Source organism: Lagopus leucura, unplaced genomic scaffold, assembly GCF_019238085.1.
Source record: "Lagopus leucura isolate 7727_CA_CO unplaced genomic scaffold, USGS_WTPT01 Super-Scaffold_100022, whole genome shotgun sequence".
In the NCBI taxonomy this organism is placed as follows: Eukaryota; Metazoa; Chordata; class Aves; order Galliformes; family Phasianidae; genus Lagopus; species Lagopus leucura.
Genome location: NW_024962275.1, coordinates 112,048 through 128,415, shown reverse-complemented (window position 1 = coordinate 128,415; position 16,368 = coordinate 112,048). Strand labels below are relative to the sequence as shown.

Here is a 16,368-nt window from a genome sequence, read left to right as displayed (position 1 = left end):
TTTTTTTTTTTTTTTTTTTTTTTTTTTTTTTTTTTTTTTTTTTTTTGAATGAGTAAGTTTGAGGCGTACTTATTACCAGGAGATAACATGAAAAATAATTTGTTTTCACTGCATGAACTTAATACGCTTCCAAAGATTATTAGTAATTAATGCAAGCATACTAAAGTTGTTTCAGAGTGGAGTGTGTGTTGCTTAGAGGTGCTCCATTCAATTTATTGTAGTGGCTTTCTCTCATTTTGAAAAAATTCTGCTTGACTAGCACAATTGCATTTCCTGTTGCTTTAATAGTTGGAATTTATTGAGAGAATGTAATGTGCTGAAGCTGGAAGAGTAACTGAGCCAGCTAGCTCTTTTCCTGAAACACTAAGAGTGCTTTTTTTGAAGCAGGGCAAGAAAACATGAGAGGGAAAAAAAAGTCATTAATTATATACATGCTTAAAAAAGAGTGTGAAAAATCTGATATGGAAAATGTGATATGGAAATATGGCAGATTTTTATGCTGTACAAATTATTTTCCTGTTGAGAAGAATATTGCTTTCTTTGTTACGCAAAAAAGAGGCACGAACTTCTCTATTCATCTTATACAATAGTTTAGGAATATATTAGTTTAAGTTTTTACTTTTAGCTGACCCTAAATGTCAGAACAATCCTTTAAAGAAAAGTCAGACTGAGGTAATGTTTTTGATACTGCAGTGATAGCTGCAGTGATCACTGAATAAAGTGCATGTGGTGATTTCTGAAAAACTTTGTTGTGGAAGGGATAAGATGCTTGTCCTACTCACCCTGCAAGGCTGCAGGTTCTGTGTCTGAGACAGTCCTGTATGTGTGAGTTGCAGCACATTTCAGCGCTGTTCTTACAGATTGCAACACAGTTGCACGGAGCTATGATTTTATCATGCATTCCAGAGGAAGTTCTTAGCTGAATTTGGAAGATGGAATGGAAACTAACTGTAAACAAACAAGAAGATACTAGTAGTGCTCTTACTTACACCAGAGAATGTTGGCAGTAGATTGTTTTCACGTGAGAAGGGATCTTCTGAAAAGCGAAAAATGCCAAGTTAAGTTCTCATATTTATTGGTTACGGCTCTGCAAATTTTTCGTAGTAGACATCAGTCTGCAGAAGCGCACAAAAGCAAAACCTGTTCTGTCCCTTTTCTAAAGACATACTATAGAATTATAACACAAGTGGTGACGTTTGAACAGATGAATCCTTTTTTTAATGAACCTAGAAGATGGTGGTGGTCAATAGTTGCTGGCCATTTTGCTCATCAACAATTGTGCAACTTTTTCAGTGTGAAACACCAGATTGATTTATTTGTTTGTTTCAGGAATTTATCTCTTCGACTTAATCTACATTGATTCTGCATATCCTGCTTCAGGCAGCATTATGGAAAATGAACAAAGATCTAATCAAATGAACAATATTCTCCGAATAATAGCTGATCTGCAAGTCTCCTGTAACTATGGTTGGTAATATTTTATTTTTTACTCCTAATAAGTCTTAACTGAAGTGTCTTTAATAACATAAGAAGTTTCTAACCTATGTAAAGGCAACACAAGAGGATAAGAATGGTAGAGTTGAACATTGGACACAGGCAAATGAGCATATATTCTAAACTGTAAGAACTGTAACAGAATTGTGTGGCATTTACTGCTGTGTATGGGCTACAAATGACGTATTTCCAAATACAGCTGACAGTACAAGCAGTAAGTGGGAAATACATCTTCATCTTTCCTTTCTAGTAGATATGTTGTTTTTGGAGTGTGCAATATGTCGATTTTGTTATCATTTTGTTGTTCGTGTCATGATGAAAAGTTTACAGAATTAAATACAAATATTTCAATACAACAGCTGTGAAATTATCTATTAAGCTTTTGTTATACCTCACTTAGTGAGGATGATGATGTTACTTCTGTTTGTTAACAGAATTGTGCTCTGAAATTCATTTCTGCAATTCTAGCCTGTTATGCAAAGCCTCATGTCAAGAAACGTGCTGCCTTGGGGATCTTGACAATACAGAGCATACTGCTGATGATTTAGCATGGACTTTCATTGCTTAAACATGGAACAAGCTAAAAACCTTGAAGTAGCTGTACAACTAAATAAATTTTAAATGCTCCAGTTTGGGAATGTTTTTAATTTAAAAAAAAAAAAAAAAAAAAAAAAAAAAAAAAGGTTAAATCTTAGATTATGAGAAAGTTAGGTGAGATATTGTGTATGTTTAAGTACCCAGCCCTTGTTCTTTGTTGTAGATTTTGATAGAAGATATTTAAAGCTATGGATTAGGCATAATAGTGTATGATTCTGAAGAGGTAGGGTATTTACCTTTCATATTCTTATTGTGACTTCCAATTTGTCTCCGAATACTTTGATAAAAGAAATCTTATCTCACTGACCCCTTCCTTTTGGCAGTGGGGCAACTTCCTACATTGCATTAATTTTAACTGGTTTTGTTAAAATCAGAATGAAAATTAAAACGTGGCCTTGAAGAACCAATCTTATGGAATAATAGATACCTTTATGACACTTGTATTTATGAGAGTGTTAGAGTTCATTCAGATACTACAAGATGTGTTCCTGTTCATGCACCATACACTCAAAGGATTTTTCTGTCTTTCTGAATTTAGCATATTTTTATCTTGATATGCAGCATCATAATTTTTGAAGTTTTCTTACCTCATGCATATGAGAATAATAGCCATTGCTGCAGGCTTCAATTTCTCCCAAAACAATCAGTACAAAATCTAAGCAGGGCTTAAGTAAAAGGAACTCCTTTTCCACTTATGAGATAGCATATGATAAAATCCTCTAGATGCTATGATGATGGCATGCATCTGTTCTGTTTTCTTTAACAACTGAGCATCACTTCTGCTCAATCAAATCTTTAAAATCCTCGTAGAGTCAAAGTAATAATTCTGCCTTATTTATTCTATACGGAAGTTCAGATCCTCTCTTTCCATTAAGATAATCATGAGAATCAGGAAAAAAAAAAAAGGGAATCATTTATTGTGGATAATATGAATATTCATCTTGTTTTAACACTTTATAGAACATCTTACAACACTACCCCATGTACAGAAGTATTTGAAGTCTGTCCGTTACATCGAGGAACTTCAGAAATTTGTGGAAGATGACAATTACAAGTGAGTACTATTCTTTCATTTAGTTTTGGAAAATTTAAAGGAAACAGCATACAGATGTTAGTTTGATTTGTGTTTGAACAAGAAGCTGTTGACGGAAGATGCTGTGGGGTTCGTCTGCAGTAGTTCATATTGTGCTATTAGAGTTGATAATACCAAGATGCCTAATTAATATTCAGAATGATTTTTGCCCTTAATGTAGCTAGTTTTCCAAAAAGAAATAGCTTTTTAAAAGCAGATGAAGGTTTAGTCCTCATTCCACTACATAATGATTATATTCTGGGAATTTTGTTCAGGAACACCGAAGCCATCTCTTAAGATGTCCAGGATTTACTTTATGCTGTTGTAAGTATTACATAAAAGACATCTCCCAAATTCAAATTACTCTTTTTATTAAGCTAGTACTTCAGATATTAACCTGGAAGTTTATGACGTTTGTGAGAAAGACAACTAAAGCAGTGATTAAAAGTAGACAATATAAAGGGTGTTGGTTTTAAAACCTTACAGCTAAGGTTTTAAGTAACTCAATCAAGACAGCTACAATGCTATATGATTACCTATTGATAAATAGAGTACCTCTGTTTAGTTGAGAATTGTTTGAAGTGACCGGATGTTTGGTAATATAACAGTCGTGTATGGATAAGCAGTAGCAGATATGGCAACTTTAAACCAGTTTCAGATCACCCGAGAAAGGTAGAGGTCACAATCTGGTAATAAAGAAGGAAACACCCCTCCTCCACCTGAGGATCAGGGCTCACCAAATAATCCAAAGGAGATGATCTCTGAGTAGAGATGCTACTCTTTAATGTGGTTTAGGGAGGGATGGATCCAGGGCCTGCTACACAGGTTAATTGCTTCACCTGTGTTCCCAGGGCTGGGTACATCCCTTCACCAGGTTCTCATTCACTGGTTCAGGCTGTGACCTAATGGTTCCCATACAGTTGGTGTGGAAGATTGTAAAATATGTTTTAGAGAGAAGGTTATGTTTTTTGAAACTGGTCTTGTTACCAAAGTTATTAAGTACTGCAGCTGATACCTTGACTCAAAATGTGTGTGTACTTAGACCATATGGTAATAAAAATATTGGAAGGGTTCATTGAGGTAGAAGTTGACTGGAACATCACTAAGGAAGCATAATTTAGTCTGATGACTGTAACAGCAGTGACACAAAAATCCTGTAATACTGCTGTGAAAATACAAATGATCTTTACTCTCTATCAAATAGACTATTTCTAGGAAAAATTAAATTGTTAATACGGTTTCACAAAGAAGCCAGTGATACATTACATGGTGTTCTCTATGAATTTCTGGACATCTGCGCAGAATCGACTGTAACAAAAATACCATCATGTTGAGCAGAATAAAGAACAACAGATTTAAGGAAAGCCTGGAAAAACAGAACTTTAGTTAATAGAATCACAGTATATAAATACAGTAGGGTGTAAGGTATCACAAGGATGAATTAATAAAAAAAATTGTAAATGTTGAAGTGTGGTGTCACTATCAGAGTAATGGAATTCTGGAATGGCTTCTTGTGTGGAGGAAAGAGACAAATAACTAAATAAGTTTAAGTTGAAACCTGATCAGTTAATGCAGTGAATATGACCAGTTGGCATCTGTGAAGGCAGAAGAGCAGACTAATTATCCTGTCACCAGTGAGAAGAGACCAACCCCACTGTCACTGCAATCACCTTTCAGGTACTTGAACAGAGCAATAAGGTCTCCCCTTAGCCTCCTTTTCCACAGACTAAACAGCCCCAGTTCCTTCAGTCGCTCCTCATAGGCCATATTCTCCAAGCCCTTCCCCAGCCTTGTTGCCCTTCTTTGGACCTGCTACTGCACCTCAATGTCCTTTCTATACTGAGGTGCCCGAAACTGAGCACAGTATTCAAGGGGGAGCCTCACCAGTGCCGAGTACAGGGGCAGGACGACTACCGTAGTCCTGCTCACTTTTTTGAAGTTCTTGTATGTTTTTACGCAGTTCTCAGTGTCAGGCATATACCAGCATAAAGAATGACCTACTGTAGCCATTCTGCTCCTGTGCAGTCATAGCTAACATTGCTGTCTTACAAATACAACATCCTACTGAGGTAGTTCAGGTTGAAAATGTTGTTGCCATAATAGAGACCAAAAAAACTTCATAATACTTGTGTATAGCAAGAGACAAGTTATTTTCCTTCCTGTTTGTTCTTGAACAATATTATATTTGTTAATAAGTCCAGTTGTCAAAGCTCTTCTACTTAGCTCTGGTTCAGACCATTGCAAATACAGTACTATTCCTCAGACAATTCTGTAGATTCCTGGGATAAATGTTTGCAGGACTTTGCTTTTCCTGAGAGAATAATTCTAAAAGTGAAACCGTTTAGATAATGCAATTTTTTTGAAGTGGTACAAAGCTTCTCTGAGTATTATCAGGACATAAATTAAATGGAGTGAAAATGTTCCAAAATTTGTCCCCTTGCTCAGGGGGTAAACTCCAGCAAATTTCAGTAAAAGAATCTGTACTAGCATTGGGTAGTTCACTGCAAAATACATGCTTGGCTGTAGTTTTCAGTGTAGGTTTCATGGGTGTGTGCTTTTATGTTCAATTAATCACAGTTACGAAGAATAAAGACGTTTCTGTAGCAAAATTACTTGAAACAAAAGTAGTATGATGTTTTCAAAGTAAACATTATTGGCTTCGCGGAGTTAGAATCCTATCAGAGTACTGATGTTAGAAAGCAAACGTTCTCCCCTTTCTTCACTCTCATGATACAGTGTATGTGTAATGAATAAAAATGCATTATACAGCAGAGGCATACTGAACATTTGCACTGTGCACAGCTTTGTGTAAAGGTCAGGCAGTCCAAGATGTGTATTAACTGTAGGCTATGATCTAAATCTTCTGGACTGTATGCAAGAAACTGGTTACGTTGCTTACTTGATTTTTTAAATGGACTTTCTTCATGGTGTATCAGAGTTAACACTGTGTATACAATGACTTTCATTAACTTTAACATCTTGGTAAAAATTGATTAATCAAGTGGTTTCTATGTGCTGATTGTTCCATAACATAATATTTGTAGACACTACAAGTCATGAGAATTCCAGTTTAAATTTGAAAATAATTGTAATATTAGTAGCAGTCTTGCTGATAATGCCGGAACATGTCTGACATAACTGACGTATCTTTCAGGTTACTAAGTACTTTTGTTTGTATGTTTTTAAGTTCAAGAAAATATTTCAATCCTATTTAGTAGTTTTCTTTCTAGGCTTGACTAGGAAAAACTGAATTGATTTCATGAGGTATTAAAAAGAAGGAAAGATTTGATACTTAGTATAAATGCTGTTGCAGTTGGTATGCGTTTCTTTGTATTGGAGGACCTTTACCTTATTCTGCCATGTTGTTTCATCTAAATAAAGTTTTAAATTAGTGTCTGCATTTGTCAAAAGTCATCACATCTGTCCTTAAAGGGATCTCCTATTCCTCTTCTGCCTGTGTATTTTGGTAAGAATTTTCTGGATTTTCTTGAGTATTTGATTTCATATTTCCTCTCAATTGTCCCTAGAAACATTTTCTCTCTTCATAGCATTTTCTGGTCTCATGCCAGAAGAAACTGAAGGCCTTAAAAAGGCTGAGACAAAGTTTTTATAATGGAAAAGAATTTTCTACCTCCTCTTTTTTTTGTGAGATCTCATTTTGAGCTAGAGACAGCATTTGTGTACTCTAAAGAGATCTGTGCTTGATTTTTGGCAGGAAGAGCATAACTGTCTCACAACCAGGCTGTCCTGGCGAGAAGCTTAGATAGTTGCCCTAAAATGTATTGGCAGGATCCCAACACACGTTTCACCAAATGAGAACTTCAGTTACACTTAGAAGAATTTGGCAGCCACTTTATATAAACAAAGCTTTTCTCTACGATTTTTGTGCCAGTCCAATTGCTTGCTTTAGGTTTGTGCTTGTCAGCAAGTAAAATTACTCCAGAAAACCCCTAACAGTGATGTCATATCCTATAAATAAGAGATTTTTTTTTTTTTTTTTTTGCTTAGCTCATGTACAGTTCTCCACAGAAGATAAGAAATCGACAGTATTTGCTGGTTGCATGACTGAGGGGGCAAAAATAGGAACCAAAGCATCAGGATTCCTTTCAGTTATATTCATATATGTCAGTTATATATTGATAATCATAGTTTTCTCAGGAAATCACCAAAAATCAGCAGGCTTGAAAAACACTGTGATGCAACTGCTGCAGAATCTTCTTCCTCCTGTAAGAGCATTAGAAGTTATGTGAGGAGACTGCTTGTCCTCAGGTATGCACTTTTTCCCTGAGCTAGACAGCAGTATTCAAACAAGCTTGCAGTGATTCCAGAACAATTCTTTTTGCTGAACTTTCATTATGGCAGGCCTGGTATTCTTTGTGGTTATCCTTGGTCCTTGATTGGACAAATAGGCAAGTTTTCTCCTTTCACCTCATTACTTAATCTTCCAGCCCTGTTCTTCCCTCAGACTTACTTTACTGTAATCAAGGATGTCTAGAAAAAGGAGTCATAACTAAGTCTCTGCCTTATTGACAGCCATAAAGAAATCCAGGCCCAGAATTCAAGTGCTATTCAGGACATGTTTTAATTCCAAAAGAGTTTGCATGTATAAGCATTTCAGGATTTGTCCCTTCTAGCTGAAATGCGACATTAAAGCTTCTGCCATTTCTCTCAGTAGTAAAGCAGTGCATTTATGGCATCAGCTTTAATATATGAATTTTTAAAGTGGCAAATTTAAGTGGCAGAGCTGGCAGCATGTGTATTGGGGCTAGACATATGTTTGTTAGTATATGTCTTTCTGAATGTGTTTTTGTTAATATACACTACTGATTAAACAGAGTGAAGACTTGTTTGTATTGCAGTGTCACCAGGACATGACAGACAGGATTGAAACGTGCTGTAAGATGTTCTCTGTAAAAATAATTATTTAGAGCATATTTACAAGACATTGATATTCCAATATACTAAGTAAGACAGTTTCCATAAAAAGCAGTTCAAGCTTTAGTTCAGATAGGCAGCATCTATAAAAAGTATCCAAGAGGATTCCCCCTTCCTGGAGGTTTTTAAGATGAGATGGAACAGAGTGCTAGATAATCTCTTCTAGTCACCCTTTTCCATGAAATGTTAGACCAGATGATCTTCTGAGGTCTTTTCCAACCTGGGCAGTTCTATCAATCTGTGACTAGGAGCAGTAAACTGGAAGAATATAATTTGGTCTGTGATGGATATGAGTGTTGTTTGTTGGTAAATACATCAGTTGCAAAGTTTGTATCGACCTGTTGGTAGTATAACACTAAGCATGTGAGGTGCCAAAGATTCTGTCTCTGTGAGTACTATTTGGAAGAGATTGCTTACACTGCTGGCATAACTGTATACATACATATCTAGATGAGAGCAGTTGAACACATACGTGTATATAGATAACCAGTGCCTCTCTGTGGAAAATGCAGTGTCAGAGAAAACCAGAAATTAATTTGGATGGTGACAAGTAAGTCAAGGCTGTTGGAAGTTGTCCTGACTGTCAGTATCTCTCCTATGAAATAAAAATCTTAGGTTGTTTTCATCCTTGTAGGGGAGAGAGGGAACAGGGGAGAAGACCAGGAGTGATAACTTATTGTCAGAATGTATCCTCTTTTTAAAAATAATTTATGTTAAACATCTAAATATCAGTATTTTGTATTTACCAAAGCTCAAATTTAGGTTTTTATTATTGCTATTCTAACACATACTCATTTTTCATATTATGAATAGCTAAATTCCATTCTTTGTTATTCTGAAAAAATTGCAGAACTCTGTCATTAATGAAGTTAATGACCAAACAGTCAAACTTCTCAAGGTCTGAAGATTTCAGAGTGTACTTTAACTTAACTAAACAGATAAACGAAATCATCAATTTTTATGTTTTCTGAGGATATAACAAGTAGGGAGTCATGTAATCTCATTTGGTAGCACTGAAAACCGTTGCTATTTCAGGGAACTTTTAAGCTAAGTACACTCCACTGATGCTTTCTAGATTGTATAAAGATACATACCTCTTTCTAGAACCTTGTTAAAAACTTAGGTCTTCCTTTCTGCTTTGTCTTCCTCCTTTTTTTCTCCTCAAGAAAAACAGGTAATTGTGTGGAAGTAGATCTTTTTTGGTTTTGTCAAATATTGTGGTCACTGAAAGAAATATGAGAATGTCCGTGCCTAAGTTTCACAAGGAATGCATGGAAAATTGCATCATTATATCAAGGAAATGCTGAATGCTTACATGGGCATGACCAGTCAGACCATTTTGTGGTGGGTTTATTAAGTAAATGTTTCCATGGTTTCCAAATAAATTACATTTCCAGCAAGGTAAAATTGCTGCTTACTAGTGCCAAAATAATTGCTTCGATAAGTTTATTTCAGCTTTTATTACAAATAGTATTGTTAATTTGTCTAAAAAATTTGTTTTTCCAGATTATCATTAAGAATTGAGCCAGGTAACAGCTCTCCTCGACTGGTTTCCTCCAAAGAAGATCTGACAGGTATAGAAGTTTATCTCTAAATGTAAGGAAATAATTTTAATTACAGAAGCCCTGTAATGAAGTATATGGGAAAGACCACTGATCAGCTTCAAATATGGATTTTTGTTGCAAATACAGAATTATCTTGTAGGGACTGCTAGAAAATTGATCTCGTTCCATGCATTTGACAAGTTTCAGAGTATCGTCAGACCAGAACACCATTCCTCTTATAATAGTTAAGGATCTGATTTTCACTGCAAGTTTTTACACTGCCAGCCTGTACTTGAGTTAGCATTGTCCTTTGTCTTAAATAATTGTCCTTCATTTGTTATATTTGCTCTTGGATGTTCTTAACAGTGACAAATGTTACCCCACATGTTGGGATTGATTTTGCGCATATCAACTTTCATACGACTGGACAAAGCAAATTCGTTGATCTTGAATGAGTGAAAAATGTTTGATTTCAGAAGTAAGATATAACAGCAAATGAGGAGCATTCTTAAGGGTTATTTGCATTTCTGCAAATAGAAATGGCAGAGAAGCAGCATTTTTGAGATTATTTTTAAATAAGCATCACATTTTTTAATAGGAAGCATAAAATCTTACAGATTTTTTTTTACTTTGATAAAAGCCCTATTACATCACAGCACACGTAGAATTAATCCCTAGAGCTGACCTGTGCAAGTGATGAAGGTGGCCCATATTCATACTGAGGTTTCCCACTAACCTTGTTACCATAGAGGAGTCTACTGCAGGACAATCATTCCCAGTAATATTACTCTGAGATAGGGATTCTTGACTTGTATATTAACAACTGGCATCTGAGGGGAACTCACAGTGCTTGTTAGCACTGGAACAGAGGTTAGATTGGTTGTTTGGCTGGTTTTCTTTTGTTTGTTTTTTAAAATGTTTGCATTTTCATTAGTATTTAATAAGTGAAGAAGGAAGAAGTCTCTTTCAGTAGAGACAAGTGTAGTGAATAACATAGGAAATTCTTTCTGGTTTCTGTATAAAATGACACATCAATCTGAAACAATTACATTGTGTAAATGGGGAAGACACACAGTTGAAAGATTTATATGAATAATATGGTCTGTTGAATAGGTTACTTTAGCTCTTAACTGAAAAAGTAAATCATGATGAGAAGTGCATCTCTAAGAAAGATTTCTTCTAGTGGCTGTGTGTACAACTCTGGTGTCTTTTTGAAAAATTTAGACAGTAGTCAATAATGCTTTGGCTGTGGACATCCTCTCTAATCAGAATATAGGGAAGTAGAAGTATAAAATTAGGTATTTCCATAATCTGAACTCTTGCTCCTAAACATTTATGCAAGGCTCCTTTTCATACTTATTACTGCTGTGTGCATCCACGCACATACAATTCTTAGAATTTCCAATTGGATGGAACATTGAATAAATAATGCTGGGACTAGTTCTCATAGAATTGTAGAATGGCCTGGGTTGAAAAGGACCTCAAAGATCATTGAGTTTCAATCCCCTTGCCATGGGCAGGGTCACCAACCACTAGACCAGCCTGCCCAGATCCACATCTAGCCTTGCCTTGAATGCCTCCAGGGATGGGGCATCCACAGCCTCCTTGAGCAACCTGTTCTAGTTGGGTCATCATCTTCTGAGTTTTCTATAAACTGTTCAAAAAATTAATGTACAGATGAAGAGGAGCATAAATTTCTAAGAGTTAAACAAACATGAAAATATGTAAAATATAGTTATTACTATGGGAACCACTATCACAAAAGCTGTTCAGTTTTAATCCCTTAACCCGAGAGGCCTGTTTTCTGCCTCACTGTGCTAAACCATGTGTGAATGTGTTTAAAAAAAAAAAAAAGAGAGAGAGAGAGAGAAGATTATACTACATCTGACAAGCAATTTAATTTTGCATTCCAAACGTCATTTTTCATAGCAGATGAGAGGGGAGAGAAGAGCAAAGGGGCAGGGAAGAGAGAGTTTGGCTGAGGAAGAGTTTATATGAGGGAGAGAATTGGATTGAATAGGTAATCATATCTGTCTAGGAGTATTAGGAGAGAATTAACTTTTTCTTCTCAATCTACATTGCCCCTTCATGCCCTGTTGCTCTGTTCAGAGTAGTGACTAGAAACCAAATCTTGAATCATTCCTGTTGGTTAGTTCTTCTGTTAGTGTTTCCTTCAAAAGCTTGACATGCTTATGCACTTCTGTTTCTTGCTTAGCTAGAGAGTTCTCATTTACTGTCATTTAGACAATGAGTGCCACCAATATTTTGTAATACTTAAATGTTTTTTTTTTCACCTGAGAGCAAAGATGCTAAAATCCAATGCACTTGAAAAAAAGAAATCAAGCTGATTTCCAAGGAAGATTACCTCAGTGAAATAAGATGAAATGTAATTAAGCATTAAGACAGTGGTGTATTTTTTACTTCACAACATTAATAATTAGATAGCTAATTGTTAATCTTGTTAATCATATAAAATATGGAAATGTTTGTAATGAGTTATTTGACCACATAGAATTAGAAATAGCACATTCTAAGATATTCAAATCAACATTATTTGGATTTGAATTTTGTTCAAGTTATAGTTTAAGATTATTTCCACTTCAACTATTGTACATGAACAGTAAACTCTTTCCAATCAACAAGTTATAATTGTGGGAGATGATCTGAAAAAAGTTCATGCAGTAGTCCAATGTGCTAATCAAAAGCATAGGACTCTGAATGTAGTCATTTTAAGGTAAAATAAAGATTCATGACCTTTGAAGTTCAGTCATTAGTTCAGTCTTTCTGATCGTGGAAAAAGTTAACACACTATTAATACTCCAATTCTGTGGTTGAGTTCTATGTGTGAAATACTTCATACAGGCTGCCGTATATTTCCAAGGAAGGAGAAAAGCTCAGTACTGTAGTAACGAGTACTTAGTTGATAATGAATTAAGTGGCAGGAAGTAGTATCTTCTTCATGTCCTGAAGCATAACTTGTATTGATTATAGAAATGTTTTCCTTCTCAGCACTGTGTCTTCATCTTTTACCTAACCTCTCTTTCAAAAGATTAGGAGTTTATTCTATCTAGAAACATTGTGGGTTTCTTTCTTCCTGTTGAAGTATCTGAAGGAGTGTGAAGCTCAGTAAAAGCAGTTATATCCATCTGTATTTCTGTTTGCAAAGTACTGGAGAAAACCATGTGTTCCTTTTCCATGTTGGTTGCCAACTGGTTTTCCAGTAAATTTTGAACAGGAGGCAAACATCTGATTAAAATGAATGTCTCACAACAGGCTATGTTTTGTGTATTAGTGGCTACGATGGTCTCACTTAATTGCCAGATGTATGTGTAACTGTGAATAGCGCTTTCACAGAATGATTTCATGCCTACCATAACACTGTAGAGATTCTTGTTATTTGCAAGTAGCATTTTAAAAGGAGCTTTAAACAGTTCAATTGTATATTTTGAGGAACAGTGTGATTCACACAGCTTCCTTGGCAGTGACTTAAGTCTGTTCGTTCTGCCTTGCTGTGGAGAGAGGCAGTGGGGAGAAGGAGGGAGAGAGGAAGGCAGGAGGGAACAGGGGGAGAGAAGGTGGGGAGGAAGGGGGGAAGGAGGAGGGCTACAGCATGCAAACTGTTCAAAGTTTCCAGTTGAATTAGCTGTAAAAGACATCTGTGTTCCTGCAGTGTTGGCTAGGACTTGCTAAGCATTTATGGTACAACTATTAAACAGATTATTTTAGACAGTATAACTCAATATATTTTCCTAGAACTGAAGAAAGGATCTAATGAAATACAAATAAGCTATCTTTCTAAGCAACTGATGTTTCTTAGAATGTGTATATTGAAGAGTAGATGAGTATAGAAAGCTTTATTTATGTTCTTTATCAACTTAATTGAAGGACTGAGAAGGACTTAGGGGTCCTGGTTGATGGAAAACTTAATATGAGCCAGCAGTGTGTGGTTGCAGCCTGGAAGCCAATAGTATTCTGGGTTCTATCAGAAGAGGGGTGACCAGCAGGGCAAGGGAGGTGATTGTCCCACTCTGCTCTGCCCTCATGAGACACAGCTGGAGTATGGTGTCCAAGTCTGGGTCCCCCAACACAGGAAAGATGTGGAACTTTTGGAGAGGGTCCAGCAGATGGCCACAAAGATGATCAAAGAGCTGGAGCACCCCTTTCCAATATTTAAAGGGAGTTTATAAACGTGAGGGTAGATAGTGATAGGACAAGGGGGAGTGGTTTTAAACAAAGGAGAGAAGATTTGGATTAGACATCAGGTGGTAGTTTTTTACTGTGAGAGTGGTGAAGGACTGGAACAGGTTGCTCAGAGAGGCTGTGGATGCCCCATCACTGTAGATGTTTAAGGCCAGATTGGATGGGGCCCTGGACAATCTGATCTAGTACTTAATCTAGCTGTTGGCAACCCTGGATTGGAACTTGATGATTCTTGGTTCCAACCCAAGCCATTCTATGATTTCTATGATTAATGTTATTTTGAAAAGCTCAGAGCTCACGTAGTAATCAGAATATAGAAAGTGGTTACTTGCTGTCTGAAATAAACCACATTATCCTGTCCTGGAATACAACTATGGAAAGATAAAATAATGTTAATTACCATGTCCAGGAAATTATCTCTCAAATATTAAGTGAGTGACTTGATATTTCCGTGTGCTTTAACTAACCGCTTCATTAATGTTAGCATATAGAAGGCAACAGCTAGGCCTCAGCAGTGGGCATCTTTATTTTTTTTGTTATGTCTTAGTCAGGTCCAGCTTCTCACCCCTTCCTTTTTTTTTTTTTTTTTTTCTTTTTTTGTGTGTGTGTGTGTGTGTGTGTGTTTTAGTTTGATTTCTTTTTTTTGTTGTTGTTGTTTTTTCCTAAGGATACTACAGTATAATTCTTTAGAGGAGATTAAGTAGACCAGAGGTTTTACCTTACTGCCCTAGCAGAATATGGAGCAATTAATCTGAAACCACTGTATTTTAATTTTTTGTTTTTGGGGTGGAATTCAGCCCATTGCATTGAGTTCATTCATCTTTGAGAGTTGTTGAAGAACTTCTTATATATATCTAATAATTAATTAGAAGCAGCAAATTCATCAAATGTAAACTTTATGATATGCAGGAGTTAAGTGTAGAACAAAGAAGAAAGAGAGACTGGAATGTTTGCACATTTGTAATCATCTGGAAGTAGGTGTACTACACTAGTGATGTCTCTACAGCACTCCAGGCATTTAGAATTATTAAAAAAACAAAAAACAAAAAACAAAGACAGAAAAAAAAACCAAGATTTTCCATGTAAACACTGAGTCTGACGTTTAGTTTTGCCATTTGTTTTACTAGTTGCTTTGGTAACTAATAAATAGTTTGTGCTAAGTGCTTTAGCAGCCAGTCATTCTGTGGAAATTAGATTTGTCTAATCCTCACACAACTGTTTGATTACTGCTTCATATGCATAACATCTGCTTTTTTTAAACTAGAAATGGCAAACATTACTTTCTTTACAAAAGTTTACAGGCCATCCAGAAAGCTTTTCTCCTTAGTTTTAAACCTATGCTCATGTCCAACTCTTCCTCTGTGATACTTTCCCTACACATTTTTAAAAGTCATTTGGGTATTTGTGAAAGAAATTAATACCAAACAAATTGTGCGATTCACATGTAATTATCTAAAATTATCCACCAAATTGAGACAGAAGTAGTGTATATTTTTTCTTAACAGACCAAGTAATTCCAAAAATTGTAGAATAATATGTCAGAGTCATCAAGAGAATATGATCACACTCAGGTTTTAATTATATGACTTATTACTTCTCTGTGTCTTCCTTACCAAACAAGTCTTTTTGCTATCCTAGTTTATTTTATATTCATATAAAATAATATTTATTATTTATTTATTTATTATCATTTTTTATAAAATGATATTTATTTTAACTGTCATGCTGTTAGTTCATAGGAATCTTAGGAACACATAAAATAGAAAGAAGAAAAGGGATTTTTCTACTGTTTTTTGTATCTTTCTTCACAACCACAGGAATTAATTTCTACAGAAAGTTTTTTTGATGAACTGTTCACTGTATTTTTTGGAACTCGGATTTCAGAGTTTCTCTGTATCTATGCCCTCACAGTGGATATGTTTTCACTACAGATGTCAGCTAGGCTCGTGTACTACCTTACTGATGCAGCTGCAAGATATTCAGTAGGTCGGGGTTTTGTACCTTCTATTGGTGCACTGTAAATAACACAAATGCTTGTCTGCTGGTTGGCAACCCTGCACACAGCAGGGTGGTTGAAACTAGATGATCATTGTGGTCCTTTTCAACTCAGGCCTTTCTATGATTCTATGAAATTAGTGAATCTATAGAAGTAGCAGTTGAAATTGAGGGGGGGAGTTGAGAAAGCACAAAGAAGTGCTGCCAGAATCTTGTCCTTACCTTGTTCTTGTCTGAGAAGCGGGTGTAACATATGTGTTTCTGTGTGCTGTATGCATTGAGTCTTGCTGGATTTTGAAGCAATGTTTTGAAAGTGTAAACTATGCTTTGACAATAGCTATCATTCTGGATTTATTTATTTTTACATCTCGATTCTGTGCATGACATTATTCTTAAGTTCCTTATTGTGTGTTTTGTAAGTAGCCCTTGATATTTGAAAGTTTTAATTGTCATCCACTGACTTCAGTTAACAGTGGCAGCAAAAGCGTAAAAATTCACCTCAAAGATTGAACTAGGGAGTCTGTGTCTTGG

General features: G+C 35.8%; 1 protein-coding gene across 15 annotated transcripts in view; it reads left to right on the top strand.

The window, feature by feature from the left end:
• RALGPS1 (Ral GEF with PH domain and SH3 binding motif 1) overlaps positions 1-16,368 on the top strand; it is a 96,167-nt gene that overhangs the window by 59,905 nt on the left and 19,894 nt on the right. For all 15 annotated transcript variants that reach the window (XR_006180518.1, XR_006180519.1, XM_042879099.1 and 12 more), the window contains 3 exons: positions 1,330-1,467; positions 3,052-3,145; positions 9,605-9,672. Coding sequence is in view for 13 of the 15 variants with exons in the window: in XM_042879099.1 (XP_042735033.1) it covers positions 1,330-1,467; positions 3,052-3,145; positions 9,605-9,672 (300 nt within the window). In the remaining 2 variants the exon portion in view is untranslated. The remainder of the gene's footprint in view (positions 1-1,329; positions 1,468-3,051; positions 3,146-9,604; positions 9,673-16,368) is intronic.